At 51.3% G+C, this 16,799-nt stretch overlaps 1 protein-coding gene and 1 long non-coding RNA gene across 7 annotated transcripts in view; both read right to left on the minus strand.

Annotated features, from left to right (window-relative positions):
* Positions 1-16,799, minus strand: part of LOC144258265 (uncharacterized) — a 75,693-nt gene that overhangs the window by 13,302 nt on the left and 45,592 nt on the right. For 2 of the 5 annotated variants that reach the window (XM_077806703.1, XM_077806702.1), the window contains exons 1-2: positions 16,148-16,307; positions 397-448 (exon numbers count right to left, since the gene is read on the minus strand). The exons of 2 other annotated variants lie outside the window; for them this stretch is intronic. In XM_077806703.1, coding sequence (XP_077662829.1) covers positions 397-448; positions 16,148-16,278 — 183 coding nt within the window. In that variant the 5' untranslated portion in view covers positions 16,279-16,307. Of the gene's footprint in view, positions 1-396; positions 480-16,147; positions 16,308-16,799 lie in introns of those variants that run through there. One more of the 5 variants, XM_077806704.1, reaches the window with a different exon arrangement.
* Positions 6,854-10,360, minus strand: LOC144258334 (uncharacterized). Of its 2 annotated transcripts, none has more exons than XR_013344669.1 (2): positions 8,383-10,360; positions 6,854-7,408 (listed from the first exon to the last, which is right to left on the minus strand). It is a non-coding gene; the product is annotated as an uncharacterized LOC144258334 (long non-coding RNA). The 2 variants fall into 2 exon arrangements; XR_013344670.1 differs by having other exon boundaries at positions 6,854-7,411.

Consider the following 16,799-nt stretch of genomic DNA (forward strand, 5'->3'; position numbering starts at 1 on the left):
GATTGTTGTCTTCTATCTGTCCTTGAGTGGCTTAGGTAAAGCACTCAGGTAGCTTAGTTGGATGCATGGCGCCACCTGCTGTCGTGTTGGGTGATAACAGGGCCTGGAGAGGCTGGCTGAATCTCCAGCAAAGCAGTGTGAAAACGGCCAGCCCAGCTTGAGGGTTAGAGGGCACAGTCGTTCCCAGAAGCCCCCAAGACTGCACCCCGGGGTGACAACCCATCACACCCTAGATTACACAAGTCTCAGCAGGTTTGTCACATCCTGTCCCCTCCATTTCTCCACACTAGATAGTTCCTGCCCCCCACTGCCTCTAGCAGCTCCCACCCTCCTATGCATTTACTGCTCCTCTCCCTCCAAGCAGAACCCACCACCAGCTCCCTGATAATTCCTTACCTGAGCCAGCTCCATTGCAGCCATTTCCTTCCCCCTGGGAGGACAGGATGATCTGGAGTGAAATGTGGACATTATTCTGTAGCCTGCCAGGGCAAGAAGGGCAATGTGAGAGAATTCAGACGGGATTTTTGTCCATTCCGCATGCTGATTCCCCCCAGGATTTTTCCCTGCTAATGGACATTCTAGTTTCTGCCACCCTGTGAAGCACAGAGTGATCTTATTCCAGTACAGGCCTAGCCCCCTCCCACCAGGATTCAACCCTCTGAGACATGGTGAAACCCTCCAAGTATCAGAGTCTCTCTGTTACAATTATCAAGTTTGCGGACGATACCAAGCTGGGAGGGGTCACAAGTGCTTTCAAGGATACTATTAACATTCAAAATGATCTGGAAAAACTGGAGAAATGGTCTGAAGTCAACAGAATGAAATTCAATAAGGACAAATCCAAAGTACTTCACTTAGGAACGAACAATCAGTTGCACACATACAAAATGGGAAATGATGCCTAGGAAGGAGTACTGCGGAAAGGGATATGGGGGTCATAGTGGATCACAAGCTAAATATGAGTCAACAATGTTACACCGTTGCAAAAAAAGCAAACATCATTCTGGGATGTATTAGCAGGAGTATATAAGCAAGACACAAGAAGTAATTCTTCCTCTCTACTCCACACTGATTTGGCCTCAACTGGAGTACTGCGTCCAGTTCTCGGCACCACATTTCAGGAAAGATGTGGAGAAATTGGAGAAAGTCCATAGAAAAGCAACAAAAATGATTAAACGTCTAGAAACCATGACCTATGAGGGAAGATTGAAAAAATTGCATTTGTTTACTCTGGAGAAAAGAAGACTGAGAGGGGACATGATCACAGTTTTCAGGTACATAAAAGGTTGTTACAAGGAGGAGGGAGAAAAATTGTTCTTCTTAACCTCTGAGGATAGGACAAGAAGCAAGGGGCTTAAATTGCAGGAAGGGCGGTTTAGGTTGGACATTAGGAAAAACTTCCTAACTGTCAGAGTGGCTCAGCACTGGAATAAATTGCTTAGGGAGATTGTGGAATCTCAATCATTGGGTATTTTTAAGAGCAGGCTGGAAAAACACCTCTCAGGGATGGTCTAAATAATACTTAGTCCTGCCTTGAGTGCAGGGCACTGGACTAGATGACCTCTCGAGGTCCCTTCCAGTTCTATTATTCTGTAAACCAAAGACCAGAATCAAAGGATTCACTTTGGGGGACTCTCCCTGTCATTGTCCCCAAGGCAGCTGTCTCAGGTTTACAAAGTCGTTTGATGCTCCAGCCTTTATGCAGTCTCTCCTGGGAGTGCCCCCTTTCATGGGCTGGGCCTAGTTTTAGCTTTTGGAAAACATGACCCCACGGGCTGTAAGACTAGGCCTTTTTGCCTCAGCACACCTTTTTTCTTTCTGTGGCTCCCCAGTGAGTCAAATAAGTAGATACTCCTGATTGAGGCTGTGAACATAAGAACGGCCCACTGAGTCAGACCAATGCTCCATCTAGCTCAATGGCCAATGCCAGATGCATCAGAGGAAATGAACAGAACAGGGAATCATCAAGTGATCTATCCCGTCACCCATTCCCAGCTTCTGGCAAAGAGAGGCTAGAGACACCATCCCTGCCCATCCTGCCTGTGACACTGGCAGATGAGGTGTTAGCTCTTGCAAAAGCTCCCAAGTCTTAATTTAACATGGACAAACGCAGAGCTGGAATCAGTCTGGCTCACCTGTATTACTATTGTTAAAACAGGGATGAGTATTATAACAATGTGTTTCGTGTTTAGATTTTATTGAATGCTTTATTGAGTTGCTGCCTGGGTTAATATCTGACTAGTTGCACTGTGAGCCTCTGTGGCTCTGTAAATCACCGGACAGGAGAGAGACTTTACCTCGGAGAAGTGCTGATTGGCAATAGAATTAATTACAGCCTGCCTGGCAGGAAAGGTCCATCAACACCAGATAGACTATTATGGGATGTTAAAGAAGACAAAAGAGTGTTGGTGTGCTCTTGATGTCCCATTAGCTGAGCTTGTAGCTCAGAGCACATAGCAGAAAAAGGATAAAAACCCCATACAGAAGGAACTGATTATCTGTATGCTGCTTGGACTCTGGGGGGCAAAGTTTCTAGGCATAAGCAAGAGATCCCCAGCTCCTTAGCCTGGGTTAGTCCTAAAGAACATGTAGAGCTTGCTTATTAGAGAAGCTTCTATTACCTTTTGAAAATTAAGACTGTAACTCATCTGCATGTGCTTTAACCTGCTTTAACTTTGTAAACAACTCTCGTTTCCTTTTAAATAAATCTAAATACAGGTTATTACAGGACTGGCTACAAATTTTGTCTTTGTTGTGAGATCTAAGACTCAATTGACCTAAGTAAGTGACTAGTCCTTTTGGGACTGGCAGTAACCTTAACACTGCTGTGATTCATCGTGTAAGGCAGTCGTCCTCAACCAGGGGTCGGGGGCCCCCTGGGGGCCACAAGGAGTTAACGGGGGGGGCTGCCAAGCAAGGCCAGCATTAGACTCGCTGAGGCCCAGGGCAGAAAGCTAAAATTGCTTCAGCGCATGAGACTGAAGTCCAGGGCTCTGAGCCCCACCACCAGGGGCTGAAGCAAAAGCCTAAGCAATGTAGTTTTGTGGGAGCCCTCTGACATGGGGCCCCAGGCTGTTGCCCTGCTTGCTACCCCCTAACGCCAGCCCTGGCTTTTCTATGCAGAAAACTAGTTATTGTGGCCCACATGGGCTGTGGAGCTTTTACAGCATGTTGCGGGGAGGGGGCTCAGAAAGAAAAAAGTCGAGAACCCCTGGTGTAAGGGACCATCCGTCACAAAGGTGAGCTCACCTACATGGTGAGATCTACGGGATGACCCAAGGGGACTGTCTGTGATTCCATGTTAATGCTGTTACAGTGCCTGAAGCCTTTACACTGGATACTTGGTTGGTGAAATCTACAAATCGACCTCACAATCAATTTGGGGTTTGTTCCCTGCTTCTTACCAGTCTGCCTGAGGCTGGTGCTCATGCTCTCGAGTCGCTGAAGACAGCGTTACTGGGACTTACGGGCGCAACGCCACCAGCAGCAATTGGCAGCCACGCAGAGCAGGCTTTACAGTGGCACCGTGTGGGCCAAATGGTCCATGGACTCAGTCAAGCCCCAGTTCTCCTCTAGTGCACATCAGCATCCCGGCAACCTTCAAGGAGGGTCAAGGCTGCCACTCGTTCAGTGATGATGGATCTCCAGAAGAGCATCACCCGCACCCCATGACCCGCCTTGTCTCCTGAGACAGAGGTGAGTGAGGGAGGGTGCACAACGGACCCTGGGGAGTAGCGAAAGGGATAACAAAACATACCTTCTTTGGGTCACGCCTCAGGAAGTGAAGGTGAGAGGCATTGTGGTGGCTGTAAAGGGTGAGAGGAGGGAGTGGGAGCAGGAGGGAGCAGCACCCTCAAAGGCAATGTTGCCAGTGGGTTGCCCCACCACATCAGGCATGGGGCTGATAGGGAGCCATTCCCTGGGCCTGGGTGCCTGTGAAGGGCTATATAAACCCCACACTGTCACAGAAGGGGTTAAACTGCTGCCGTAGTCTGGACTGGCCCAGCTCCTCCACACCCACAAACCATGCCAGGACTGGAGCAGGAGTTAACAAGAGAGACCATCTCTACTAGAGGGGGAGAACCCTGGGAAGGGAACAGTCTGTGGAGCAATTCCGGCCCCAAAGAGAGGGCTGGCAGCATTCAGGGCTCTGGCCTTCACTGAGGGAGGCCCAGCAGTTTGGCACTAGTTTGATGGGCTGGATGGTCTCTCACTGGGGGCTGCCAGCAGCCTGGCACGTGGAGTGGCCTGGGGAGCAGGAAGAGGGGCAGCATCCCAGACACCACACCAAGAAGGGAAATGGAGAGGGGTCAGGGGTCACTGCAGTGAACTCAGCACCCGTCCTGAAGGCCATTGGCAGAAAGTTGTCCTCTCCCTGGCCTACGGGGGTTAGACAGTGACAGAGATCCCTTGGCAAAGGATCACTTGGGCCTTGTCTACACTATGAAATTAAGTTGAATTTATAGAAGTCGGTTTTGTAGAAAGTGTTTTTATACAGTCGATTATGTGTCCCCACACAAATGCTCTAAGTGCATGTAGTCGGCGGAGTGTGTCCACAGTACCGAGGCAACTGTCGTCTTCTGGAGCGTTGCACTGTGTGTAGCTATCCCACAGTTCCTGCAGTCTCTGCCACCCATTTGAATTCTGGGTAGAAATCCCAGTGCCTGATGGAGCTAAAACATTGTCGCGGGTGGTTGTGGGTACATATCATTGGGCCCCCGATCCCTCCCTCCCTCTCTCCATGAAAGCAAGGGCAGACAATTGTTTTGCACCTTTTTTCTTGAGTTATCTGTACAGACGCCATACCATGGCAAGCACGGAGCCCGCTCAGCTCACCATATGTCTCCTGGGTGCTGGCAGACGCGGTACTGCATTGCTACACAGCAGCAGTTTATTGCCTTTTGGCAGCAGACAGTGCAGTATGACTGGTAGCCGTCGTCGACGTAGTACAGGGTGCTCTTTTAACTGACCTCGATGAGGTCAGGGGCGCCTGGGCAAACATGGGAGTGACTCAGCCAGATCATTTCCCTTTTAAGTTTTGTCTTATGGCGATTCAGTCCTACAGGCAGTGCACTTTTTAATCAGCAGCCAGGAGACGACGATGGCCAGCAGTCATACTGCACTGTATTCTGCTGAGCACCCAGGAGATGACGATGGCGAGCCGTCGTATTGCACAGTGTGCTGCCAGCAAGATGTATAAAGATAGATGAAGTGGATCAAAACAAGAAATAGACCAGATTTGTTTTGTATTCATTTTCCCCTCCCTCCCTCCGTGAAATCAATGGCCTGCTAAACCCAGTTTTGAGTTCTATCCCTGAGGGGGCCATTCTGTTTCTCGCAAAGCCACCCCCTGTAAGCCAACCCTGTAAGCCATGTTGTCAGTCGCCCCTCCCTCCGCCAGAGCAACGGCGAACAATCATTTCGCGGCGTTTTCCCTGGATTGCCCAAGCAGGAGCAGACGCCATAGCACAGCAAGCATGGAGCCCGTTCAGCTCACCACAGGAGTTATGAACATTGTAATCACCTCACGCATTATCGTGCAGTGTATGCAGAACCAGCACCTGAAAAACCAGGCGAGGAGGCGACAGCAGTGCGGTGATGAGGACATGAACACACTTCTCTAAAACCACTTTCCCCCACAATTTGGAGATCATGGTGTTAATGAGGCAGGCTCATGCCGTGTAACACCAATTCTGGGCCAGCGAAACAAGCACAGAGTGGTGGGACCGCATAGAGTTGCGGGTCTGGGATGATTCCCAGTGGCTCCGAAACTTTCACATGCGTAAGGACACTTTCATGGAACTTTGTGACTTGCTTTCCCCTGCCCTGAAGTGCAAGAATACCAAGATGAGAGCAGCCCTCACAGTTCACAAGCGAGTGGCAATAGCCCTGTGGAAGCTTGCAACACCAGACAGCTACCTGTCAGTCAGTAATCAATTTGGAGTGGGCAAATCTACTGTGGGGGTTGCTGTGATGCAAGTAGCCAACACAATCATTGAGCTGCTGCTATTGAAGGTAGTGATTCTGGAAAATGTGCAGGTCATATTAGATGGCTTTGCCGCAATGGAATTCCCTAACTGTGGTGGGGCTATAGATGGAACCCATATCCCTATCTTGGCACCGGACCACCAGGGCAGCCAGTACATAAACCGCAAGGGGTACTTTTCAGTGGTGCTGCAAGCACTGGTGGATCACAAGGGACATTTTACCAACATCAACGTGGGATGGCCGGGAAAGGTTCATGACGCTCGTGTCTTCAGGAACTCTGGTCTGTTTAAACACCTGCAGGAAGAGATTTACTTCCCAGACCAGAAAATAACTGTTGGGGATGTTGAAATGCCTATAGTTATCTTTGGGGACCCAGCCAATCCCTTAATGCCCTGGCTCATGAAGCCATACACAGGCACCCTGGACAGTAGTCAGGAGCTGTTCAACTATAGGCTGAGCAAGTGCAGAATGGTGGTAGAGTGTGCATTTGGACGTTTAAAGGGTCGCTGGCGCAGTTTACTGACTCGCTCAGACCTCAGTGAAACCAATATTCCCATTGTTATTGCTGCTTGTTGTGTTCTCCACAATCTCTGTGAGAGTAAGGTGGAGACGTTTATGGCGGGGTGGGAAGTTGATGCAAATTGCCTGGTCGTTGAATACGCGCAGCCAGACACCAGGGCAGGAAGCGGTGCGCATCAGAGAAGCTTTGAAAACCAGTTTCATGACTGGCCAGGGTACTGTATGACACTTCTGTTTGTTTCTCTTTGATGAGAGCCCGCCCCCTTAGTTGACTAATTCCCTGTAAGCCACCCGCCCTCCCACCTTCGATCACAGCTTGCTTGCAAAGGAAATAAAGTCACTATCATTTAAAAAACATGTATTCTTTATTAATTGATTATAAAAATAGGGGTATAACTCACAAGGTAGCCCAGGTGGGGTGTGGGAGGAGGGAAGGAAAAGGCCACTTTAAAACTTGTTGAATGCCAGCCTTCTGTTGCTTGGGCTGTCCACTGGGGTGGAGTGATTGGGTGCCCAGAGCCTCCACCCCACGTTCTTAGGCATCTGGGTGAGGAGGCTATGGAACTTGGAGAGGATGTTGCGTGGTTAAGCAGGGGCTGCAGTGGCAGTCTGTGATCCTGCTGCCGTTCCTTAACCTCCACCAGATGCCAGAGCATGTCCGTTTGATCCCACAGGAGCCCCAGCATTTCCTCATGCATCCTCTGATCTTCCTGCCGTCACCTCTCCTCACGTTCATTGGCCACCATCCTGTACTCTGCTATTGTGTCCCTCCACACAGCTCTGTCAGTGCCGGACGACTGCCCATGAGCTCAGAGAACATTTCATCGCGTGTGCGTTTTTTTTTGCCGCCTTATCTGAGATAGCCTTTGGGACGGAGAAGGGAGGCTTGAAACATCTGCAGCTGCTGGAGGGAAAAAAAGGGAGTGAAGATACATTTTACAGAACAAAGGCTATACTCTTTCACGGTGAACAACACTAGTCACATTACAGAGCCCATGTGATTTTGGTACAAGGTCGCATTTTGCATCTTATATTGAGTGCCTGCGGCTTTGGTGTTGGAGATCACACTCGCAGGGCCGGGCAGCAGAATTCGGCTTGCAGGCGGCCATGGTAAGCCATAGTCTTTCGGCTTCTGCAGCCTTCATAACAGCAGCCCCCTCCTTTCCCATACCAAGCAAAGCCCGTTGAGTTGGCCATTTAGTGCTGCAGTTTTCCTGTTAACGTGCAGCAGCAGAAACCAAACTAACCCCCTCCCCCCATCTAATTCTATGGGATGATCGCTTTTCCCCTCCCCCCACTGCCTGGCTGGTATCAGGGAAGATCCCTGCTAGCCAAATGCAAACAGCTCAGCGCCAATGCCCCTCCCCCGCCCCCCCACGTGGGTAACTGTGGGGAGGATTTCTTTTCAGCCACAGGCAAACAGCCCAGAAGGAACGGGCACCTCTGAATGTCCCCTTAATCAAATTCCCCTATTTCAACCAGGTTACCATGAACGATATCACTCTCCTGAGGATAACACAGAGAGATAAAGAACGGATGTTGCTTGAATGCCAGCAAACACCGGGACCATACGCTGCCAGGCTTTGTCATGCAATGATACCAGATTACTTGCTACTAGCACAGCATGGTTAAGTGTCCTACCATGGAGGACGAACTAAGGCAGCTCTCCCCAGAAACCTTCTGCAAAGGCTTTTAGAGTACCTCCAGGAGAGCTTCATGGAGATGTCCCTGGAGGATTTGCACTCCATCCGCAGACATGTTAACAGACTTTTCCAGTAGCAGTACTGCCCACGAATGCATCCCAAGTCCTCAGGGCTAATCATTAAAAAACGCTTGCTTTTATAACATGTATTATATTTAAAAAAGTACACTCACCAGAAGTCCTCTCTGGCTTCGTTGGGTTGGGAAGGTATTTCAGTCAGAGTGATAAAAAGATCCTGGCTGTCGGGGAGAACGCTGTGCTGTGTGCTCTCCCCAAGCTTGTCCTCCTACTCCTCATCTTCCCCATCTGCAAAATCCTGAGGCATGGCGGAGAGTACCCCATCATCGGAGTCCACGAACAGGAGTGGGGTAGTGGTGGCGGCCCCCCCTAAAATTGCTTGCAGCTCAACATAGAAGCAACATGTCTGGGGCTCTGTCCCAGAGCGTCCATTTGATTTTTTGGTTTTCTGGTACGCTTGTCTGAGCTCCTTAAGTTTCACGTGGCACTGTGTTGTGTCCCTGCTGTAGCCTCTGTCTCTCGTGGCCTCGGAGATATTTTGAAATGTTTTGGCATTTTGTCTTTTGGAACGTAGTTCTGATAACATGGATTCCTCTCCCCATACAGCGATCAGATCCAGTACCTCCCGTTCGGTCCATGCTGGAGCTCTTTTTCGATTCTGGGACTGCATGGTCATCTGTGCTGATGAGCTTGCCTGGCCAAACAGGAAATGAGATTCAAAAGTTCCCGGGGCTTTTCCTGTACACCTGGCCAGTGCATCTGAGTTCAGAGTGCTGTCCAGAGCGGTCACAATGGTGCACTGTGGGATACCTCCTGGAGGCCAATAACTTCGAATTGCATCCACACTAACCCTAATTCGAAATGGCGATATCGATTTCAGCACTAATCCCCTCGTTGGGGAGGAGTACAGAAATCAGTTTTAAGAGCCCTTTATGTTGAAAAAATGGCTTTGTTGTGTGGATGGGTGCAGGGTTAATTCAGATTTAACGCTGCTAAATTCGACAAACTTGTAGTGTAGACCAGGTCTTGGTCTTTGCCAGCAGCTCTCACCTGAGACCTGACAAAACCATCACACCAAACCCATCTCTCAGAGGATGGTCATGTGACATGTCTACAGAAAGCTCATAACTGGTCAAGACTCATAATTACTGAAAGATCAATGTATGGGACATATGTAAAGAAAGAAGCATTTATATTGAAAATCTACTTTATGGACTTGGAATAGAAAAATCAATCACCGAGAGGTAATGGGCTCTAGGATTGGCCTATCCACCCAAGAGGGAGTCGTCACTCCTCACTAGTCAGCTGGCAAGGTAACGCAAAGCTCAAGTGACCAGCCTTGCTCCCTCCCAAACTATCAATGGAAAGCCATTGGGGCACCACCAAACAACTGAAACTGGGGTGGGGGTGGTTAGCTGAAGGTAACACAAATTTAATCATCTGAAATCCAAAATATGAATAGTTTAAAAGGCACATGTTACCCGTGTATGGTGTGGAGGGGAAGCCCAGAGCGTATAGGGGAGGGGGAATGTTTGGAGGAGGGGCAGACTGGGCAGAGCTAGGGCATGGCTGGACCAGGGGCAGGAGGCCCAGCTGGAAGCAGCAGTGAGAGGCCCAGCTCAGTGTTCAGATCAGGCTACATCAGGCCCAAGCTGGCATGTGCCATACAGTATGCTACTGCCTGTAATACGTGTGTGCAGCAGCCTAGTACATCTGACAGCTACTGGGTCCTACAATGCTAAGAGAGGGCTGGATAGGATAGACGAGAAATGCTGGCAGGAGGAGGTGGAGAAAGAGAGAGAGACAAACACCTGTCTTCACTCATGTACTTAGTTACTGTAACCACCATGTAATTAAACTGTCAAGCTCTTGGGGCACAGACCATGTCAGAGATTGCTCTCACTGGCTGGGTTACCAACTGCTCATGACAAATACTTGAAAGAAGGGGAGACAGAGCATGAAATGGTGGCAGGAGGAGGAGGTGGAGAAGGAGAGAGACATTTGAAAGTATAACCATTATTCCCATTCCACCATAACAAAAAGTACAGGAGCGGGGAGCTGCACTTTAGAATCACCCAGCAACTACGTGGAAAGAGCACTGGACAGGGACAATTCCTTGGCTCTGCCACAGGCCTCCCGGGTGACCTTGGGTAAGTCATTGTACTGCTATCTGCCTCTGACTGCAAACTTCTTTGAGACCCGCAACTGCCTATAGCGTTGCTAACTCCTCCAGCCAACATTGCTCTGTGCAAAAAGCTAGGAAATTCACTTTCAAAAAATGATAATTCAGGATTTAAGGTTCCCCGGAAATGTCTGGTACCCCTCCAGAAGAGAGATCAGCAAAACTCAAACTTGTAATAAGTAGGAAATGCAGAGATAAGGTACTTATGAATGTAACCCTAAATCTGACCGACGTGAGCAATGAGCCTTCCTTTACTCCAACACCACACCTATGTGCACCCGGCCATTTGAGATAGTGCCTCTCAGGGTTCCCTCCCCACTCTGAACTCTAGGGTACAGATGTGGGGACCCGCATGAAAGACCCTCTAACCTTATTTCTACTACCTTAGGTTAAAAACTTCCCCAATGTACAAATTCCTTTTGTCCTTGGACGGTATGCTGCCACCACCAAGTGATTTAAACATACATTCAGGGAGGGCCACTTGGAGCCCTATCTCCCCCCAAATATCCGCCCAAGCCCTTATACTCCCTTTCCTGGGGAGGCTTGAGAATAATATCCTAACCAATTGGTTACGAAGTGAGCACAAACCGAACCCCTTGCGTCTATAGGACACTGAAAAAATCAATCCGGTACTTAAAAGAAGAATTTTATTTGAAGAAAAGATGAAAGAATCACCTCTGTAAAATCAGGATGAAAGATAACTTTACAGGGTAACAAAAGATTCACAAACACAGAGGAGCTCCCTCTAGGCTTAGTTTCAAAGTTACAGAAAACAGGAATAAACCTGCCTCTAGCAAAGGGAAAATTCACAAGCTAAAAACAAAAGATAATCTAACATGCCTTGCCTTATTTACTTACTCTTTTTGCAATATTGAGACTCATTTTAAGATGATTTTAGGAGAAGGGGTTTTCTGACCTGATGATTCTCTGCTTCCCCAGAGAACACACAAACAAAGAGCACATACAAAGCCTTCCCCCCCTCCGCCCCAGATCTGAAAGTATCTTCTTTCCCCATTGGTCCTTTTGGTCAGGTGCCAACCAGGTTATTTGAGGTTCTTAACCCCTTACAGGTTAGAAGGAATTCTAGGCTACCCTTAGCTGTATGGTTATGACAGTGCCTATCACTAAAGTACTAGGGAAAACGACAACCAGGGCACACAATAAAGCACTTTATCTTTGCTAAGACAGAATTTGGTTTTAGGTGAGCTACACTGTACAGGAGCTGCTGACACCTGTTCTACACTCAGATACTTTGAGCCTGCTCCCCAGAAACAGCCACACAATTGGTCAATTGAACATCTCTTCACATCTTTTTACAACTCTTTCATCCTTTCTAACACAAGTTCCAGCTAACATTCTACATTCACTTACCCATCGTTAAGCACACACACTGCTCTCAGATCCCATCTCACTGCTGACCATTCCCATGGCAAGCAGTCCCCTGTTTCCTCCTGACAACATGCACAGCTCAGTGCAGAAAAGATACAGATTGGAAGCTCAAGGTACACATGCACTTCTTTCCTTTCACCGCACACACGGGGGGACTCAGACCCAGATCTTCTCATATCACAATCACACCTCCACCAAGTTGCTCCAATTAATGCCATTACCTTTCAGTGCAGTTACACCTATCACAGTGTGTGCAGCTGGAGTGCAGGCAGAGAATACCCAGTGGCTGTTGCCAGCTCCAGGGGGCAGAATTAAGGTTGCACTGGCACGCACATTAGCTCTGTATTTCCAAGTTTTTGGAGGTTTGACTTTTGCTGAACTTGACATTGTGGCAGGGCCCAACATACTACTGGGCAACCTTACCTCTACATTAATGAAGAGGTCAGTGACTAGATGACTGTTCAGTAAATACACAGAAAGTGATGGCTCCCCAACCCTACCTGCCATTGACACAGGCAGCAAAGCCCTGGGCAAGGCAACTTTCAGAGGCCAAGAGAAGGGGATAGAGCTGAGAGGTTCTCTGCCAGTCAGGAAGCGGTAACAGCGCGGGAAGACTGGCAGCGGATAGTTGGAGGGGTGAAGAGGTTTGGAGTATGGTGGGGGGCAGAAGCAGCTGGGACTGGGTAACCGGGGGCAGGGCAGACTAACAACAAGAATTTTTGCAATAAGATGGGGATTTATCAGTTGGAAGTGACAGAGGAGGAGAAAGACCTAGGTGTATTGGTTGATCACAGGAAAATTACGAGCTGCCAATGGGATGCGTACGTGAAATCGGTTAATACAGTCCTAGGATGCATCAGGCGAAGTATTTCCAGGAGACAGAGGGAAAGGTTAGTATTGTTATCAAGGCACTGATGAGACGTCATCTGAAATACTGTGGGCCATTTTGGTCTCCCATGTTTAAGAAGGATGAATTCAAAGTGGAACAGGTACAGAGAAGGGCTACTAGGATGATCTGAGGAATGGAAAATCTGCCTTATGAGAGGAGACTCAAAGAGCTTTTCTTGTGTAGCCTAACCAAAAGGAGGCTGAGGGGAGATATGATTGCTGTCTATAAATATACCAGAAGGATAAATACCAGGGAAGGAGAGGAGTTATTTAGGTTAAGCACCAATGTTGACACTAGAACAAATGGACACTGGCCATCAGTAAGTTTTGGCTTGAAATTAGGCGAAGGTTTCTAACCATCAGAGTGAAGTTTTGGAACAGCCTCCCAAGGGAAGCAGTAGGGGCAAAAAAATCTAACTGTCTTCAAGACTGAGCTGCATACCTTTATGGAGGGGATGGTACGATGGGACTGCCTACACTGGCAGGTAGCCGATCTGCGACTGCTAGCAGCAAATATCTCCAAAGGCCGGTGATGGGACACTAGATGGGGAGGTCTCTGAGTTACTAGAGAATTCTTTCCCAGGTGTCTGGCTTCTGGGTCTTCCCCACATGCTCAGGGTCTAATTGATTGCCATATTTGGGGATGGGAAGGAATTTTGCCCAGACTCAGACTGGCAGAGACCCTGAGGTGTGTTTTTTTTTGGTTGTTTGTTTGTTTTTCTGCCTTCCTCTGCAGCATGGGGCATGTCATGGGTCATTTGCAGGTTTAAACTAGTGTAAATGTTGGGTTTTTTGGTAACTTGAAGTCTTTAAATAATGATTTGAGGACTTCATTAACTCAGCCAGAGTTTAGGGGTCTACTACTGGAGTGGGCAAGGGAAGTTCTGTGGCCTGTCATGTGCAGGAGCTCAGACTAGATGATCATGATGGTCCCTTCTGGCCTTAAAGTCTGTGAGTCTATAAACTGTGCCTTGCATTGCACAGACACTTGCCCCAAAGAGATCACAATCCAAGTAGACAATGGGTAGGAGGAAAACAGAGAGGGGCTGGGACTTCCCTAAACAGGTCAGTGACAGAGCCAGGAACAGACCCCGCTAACACCAGAACCCCATCACCTGCAGCTTGGAAAGGTCCCCAGACCCCATTGTATTAGGCTGCGGGAAGAGGTGGTTTGTCCAGGGATGCACAGGCTGTCCTGGCAGGGCAGCTCAGCTGCAGTCCCTGCACACAGCTGGGGGGGTGTCCCCTGGGTCAGGAGAAGTCAGTGTCCAGTCCTGTGGGGCTGTGCTCCTGGCTCATAGCTCCAGCACTCACTGCTGCCCCTCCGTTACCAGCTGCACTGCTCAGCCAGCCCCAGGCCTCAGTGAGGTCACTGTCCCCCCCCGCATCCCAAACCGTCCGACTGGGACATGGTGCACCCGTGCCAATCAGACTGCACTAGTGTAAATTGTGTCTGTACTAAGGGTTTGCACCAGTGCCTAAAACACCAGTGTGGCAGAGACCTTTAGTGCCCAAAACAGCACTAGAATTGGGATCTCTTTCTAGCTCTGTCACGGACAGCCTGCGTGACCTTGGACACGTCAATGTTTCTCCTCCCAACTTTCGTCTATTTACCCAGCTGCCCACTCACTGGGGTCTCCTCTCTCTCTCCAGAGCTGCTCACCCCTAAAGTCTGTGTGGGTGTCCCCAGGGCCAAGGTACGTGAGCTCTGGAAGAGTCTTACAAGGGCGGCTGTGGAGTCTCTTTCCTGGAAGTTTTTAAGAACAGGTAGGACAAAACTCTGCAACAGAAAATCTACATATACTTGATCCTGCCTTGGCAGAGAGTGCTGCACTTGATGACATCTTGAGGTCCTCTCCAGTCCTACATTTCTATGATGCTATGCAATATATATGTATAAAAACAGAACATAGAGAATAAAACCCACCACGGCATAATGTCAGGTAATTCAGATGGAAAAGAAATAAACAAAAAAACACTACCCTTCCCAGCATGAAATGACAATACAAAGGAAAAGAAAGCAACACAGTGCAAACTAACACACCCTAGGACAAAAGTACACAATGGAAAAGAGCTCAACTCAAACCAACACAACACAGGCACCAAACAAGCTGAGGCAAAACAATGCACAATAAATCTGCAACACAACATGGTGTATCACAGTTCTAAACGGCACCATGCAAAACAGCTCAGCGTGGAACATGACACACCACAAGTCAGAATTATTTCAATGTAGGCATGGAAGGGATCTTGAGAGGTCATCTACTCAAGACATTCCCAGACAGGTCTACCTCTAACCTGGTCTTAAAAACCTCCCATGAAAGAAATTCCACAACCTCCCTTGGAAGCCAATGCAAGGCAAACACTCAGACCAGAACAACACTGTGCATACGCACGCTGGGTTTGCGGTTAAGGGAAGAGGCAAGAATTCAAACAATCTGGTTTCAGTTCCCAGTTTTGCCCCAAATGCTCTAGGAAAAATTGAGCAACTCACTTCAGCTCTCTGAGCTTCAATTTCCCCATCTGTAAAATGGAGAGCAGCCGCCCACCATTTCCCGATTTAGCCTTTGGGGTTTTTGTGGCAAGGACCCTCGGTCGCTGTGGGCACGTCTACCCTGCAGGGGGGCACCGGCGGCCGGCCCGTGCCCGCGGACAGGGGCTCACAGGGCTCCGGCTGCGGGGCTCTTGAATGGGGGTGTCGATGGTCCGGCTCAGGCTGCAGCCCAAGGCCCGGCCCCCTCCCACCTCACAGGGTCCTCCAGCCTGAGCCCAGACCCCTACCCTGCCACGAACCAGCCCCTTCGCCCGAGCCCTGGGCGCCCGAGCCGGCGGCATGGGCCAGCGGCGGGCGTCGAATGGCAGGTGGGGGTACCCGGGGGTCTGCGCAGCCCCTGTCCCAAGGGGGCCCCGACCTCGGTCAGGGTCTGTGCAGAGCCCGGCGCGACAGGGGCCCGACCTCAGCCGGGGGCTCTGCCGCTCCCGGACCCCGGATTTTGTGGGGGGTCCTGCAGCACCTGGGGGGTCACCCGGGCTCCCCCTCGCTGCTGTGGGGACAGAAAGGGGGCAGGGCGGGAGCGGGGGGTCGCAGTGGAGGGGGTAGCGGTAAATCTGAGGGGATCTCAGCCCCCCCCGGCCTCTCCCCACTCCCCGGGGGGCCCCGGTTCCTCCCCCCCCAGCCACATCCGGGCTGCGCCAAGATTTCCCCCGGTCTCCCCCCTCCCCCTTCTCCTGCTCCCCCGGGTCTCCCCCCGCCCCCCTTCTCCTGCCCTCCCAATCTCCCCTTCTCCTGCCCCCCTTCTCCTGCCCCCCCGCTCTCCCCCCGCCCCTCTTCTCCTGACACCCCCGGTCTCCCCCCGCCCGGCCCCCCCGGGGGCAGATCCCAGCGCTGCGAGAGGCCGGGTCCCCCCCCCGGACCCGGGGCAGAGTCACCGCCCGGCCCCCCCCGGGGCTCGCTCCGGTACCTGGAGGCTGCAGCGCCGCAGCGGGGCGGGCGGAGCCCGGGGCGGCCCCAGGGCGGCTCCGGCGGGAGCGGGGCCCGGGCCGGGCACGGGGGGGTTAACGAAGGTCTCGCGCCGCCCCGCGATCTGCGCATGCCCAGAGCTCCAACGGCCCCAACCGCTCCCCGGCCCCGCGCGAGCCCAGCCCGGCTCCGCCTCCCCGTCCAACGTCACTTCCGCTTCCGGGGGAGTCAGGCACTACATCTCCCAGCCTGCCCCGGGCGCCGCTTCCGTCTCCTCCGGCCCAGGGCAGGGCGGGCCCCGGGGTCAGCCTGACCCGCCCCCGCCGGCGCCTTCCCGCGCCTCAGGCGGACTCTGGTGCCCGCGCGTCCCGCCCGCTGGGGCTCGAACCAACCGCCCCCCCGGCTCCGCCCCCGCATCCAACCGCCCCCCCGGCCCCGCCCCCGCGTCCAACCGCCCCCCTGGCTCCGCCACCGCGTCCAACCGTCCTCCCGGCCCCGCCACCGCGTCCAACCGTCCTCCCGGCCCCGCCCCCGCGTCCAACCGCCCCCCCAGCCCCGCCCCCGCGTCCAACCGTCCTCGCGGATCCGCCCCCGCGTCCAACCGCCCCCTCGGCCCCGCCCCCGCGTCCAACCGTATTACCCACCCCCTACCC

The sequence above is a fragment of the Eretmochelys imbricata genome, chromosome 28 (genome assembly GCF_965152235.1).
Source record: "Eretmochelys imbricata isolate rEreImb1 chromosome 28, rEreImb1.hap1, whole genome shotgun sequence".
In the NCBI taxonomy this organism is placed as follows: Eukaryota; Metazoa; Chordata; order Testudines; family Cheloniidae; genus Eretmochelys; species Eretmochelys imbricata.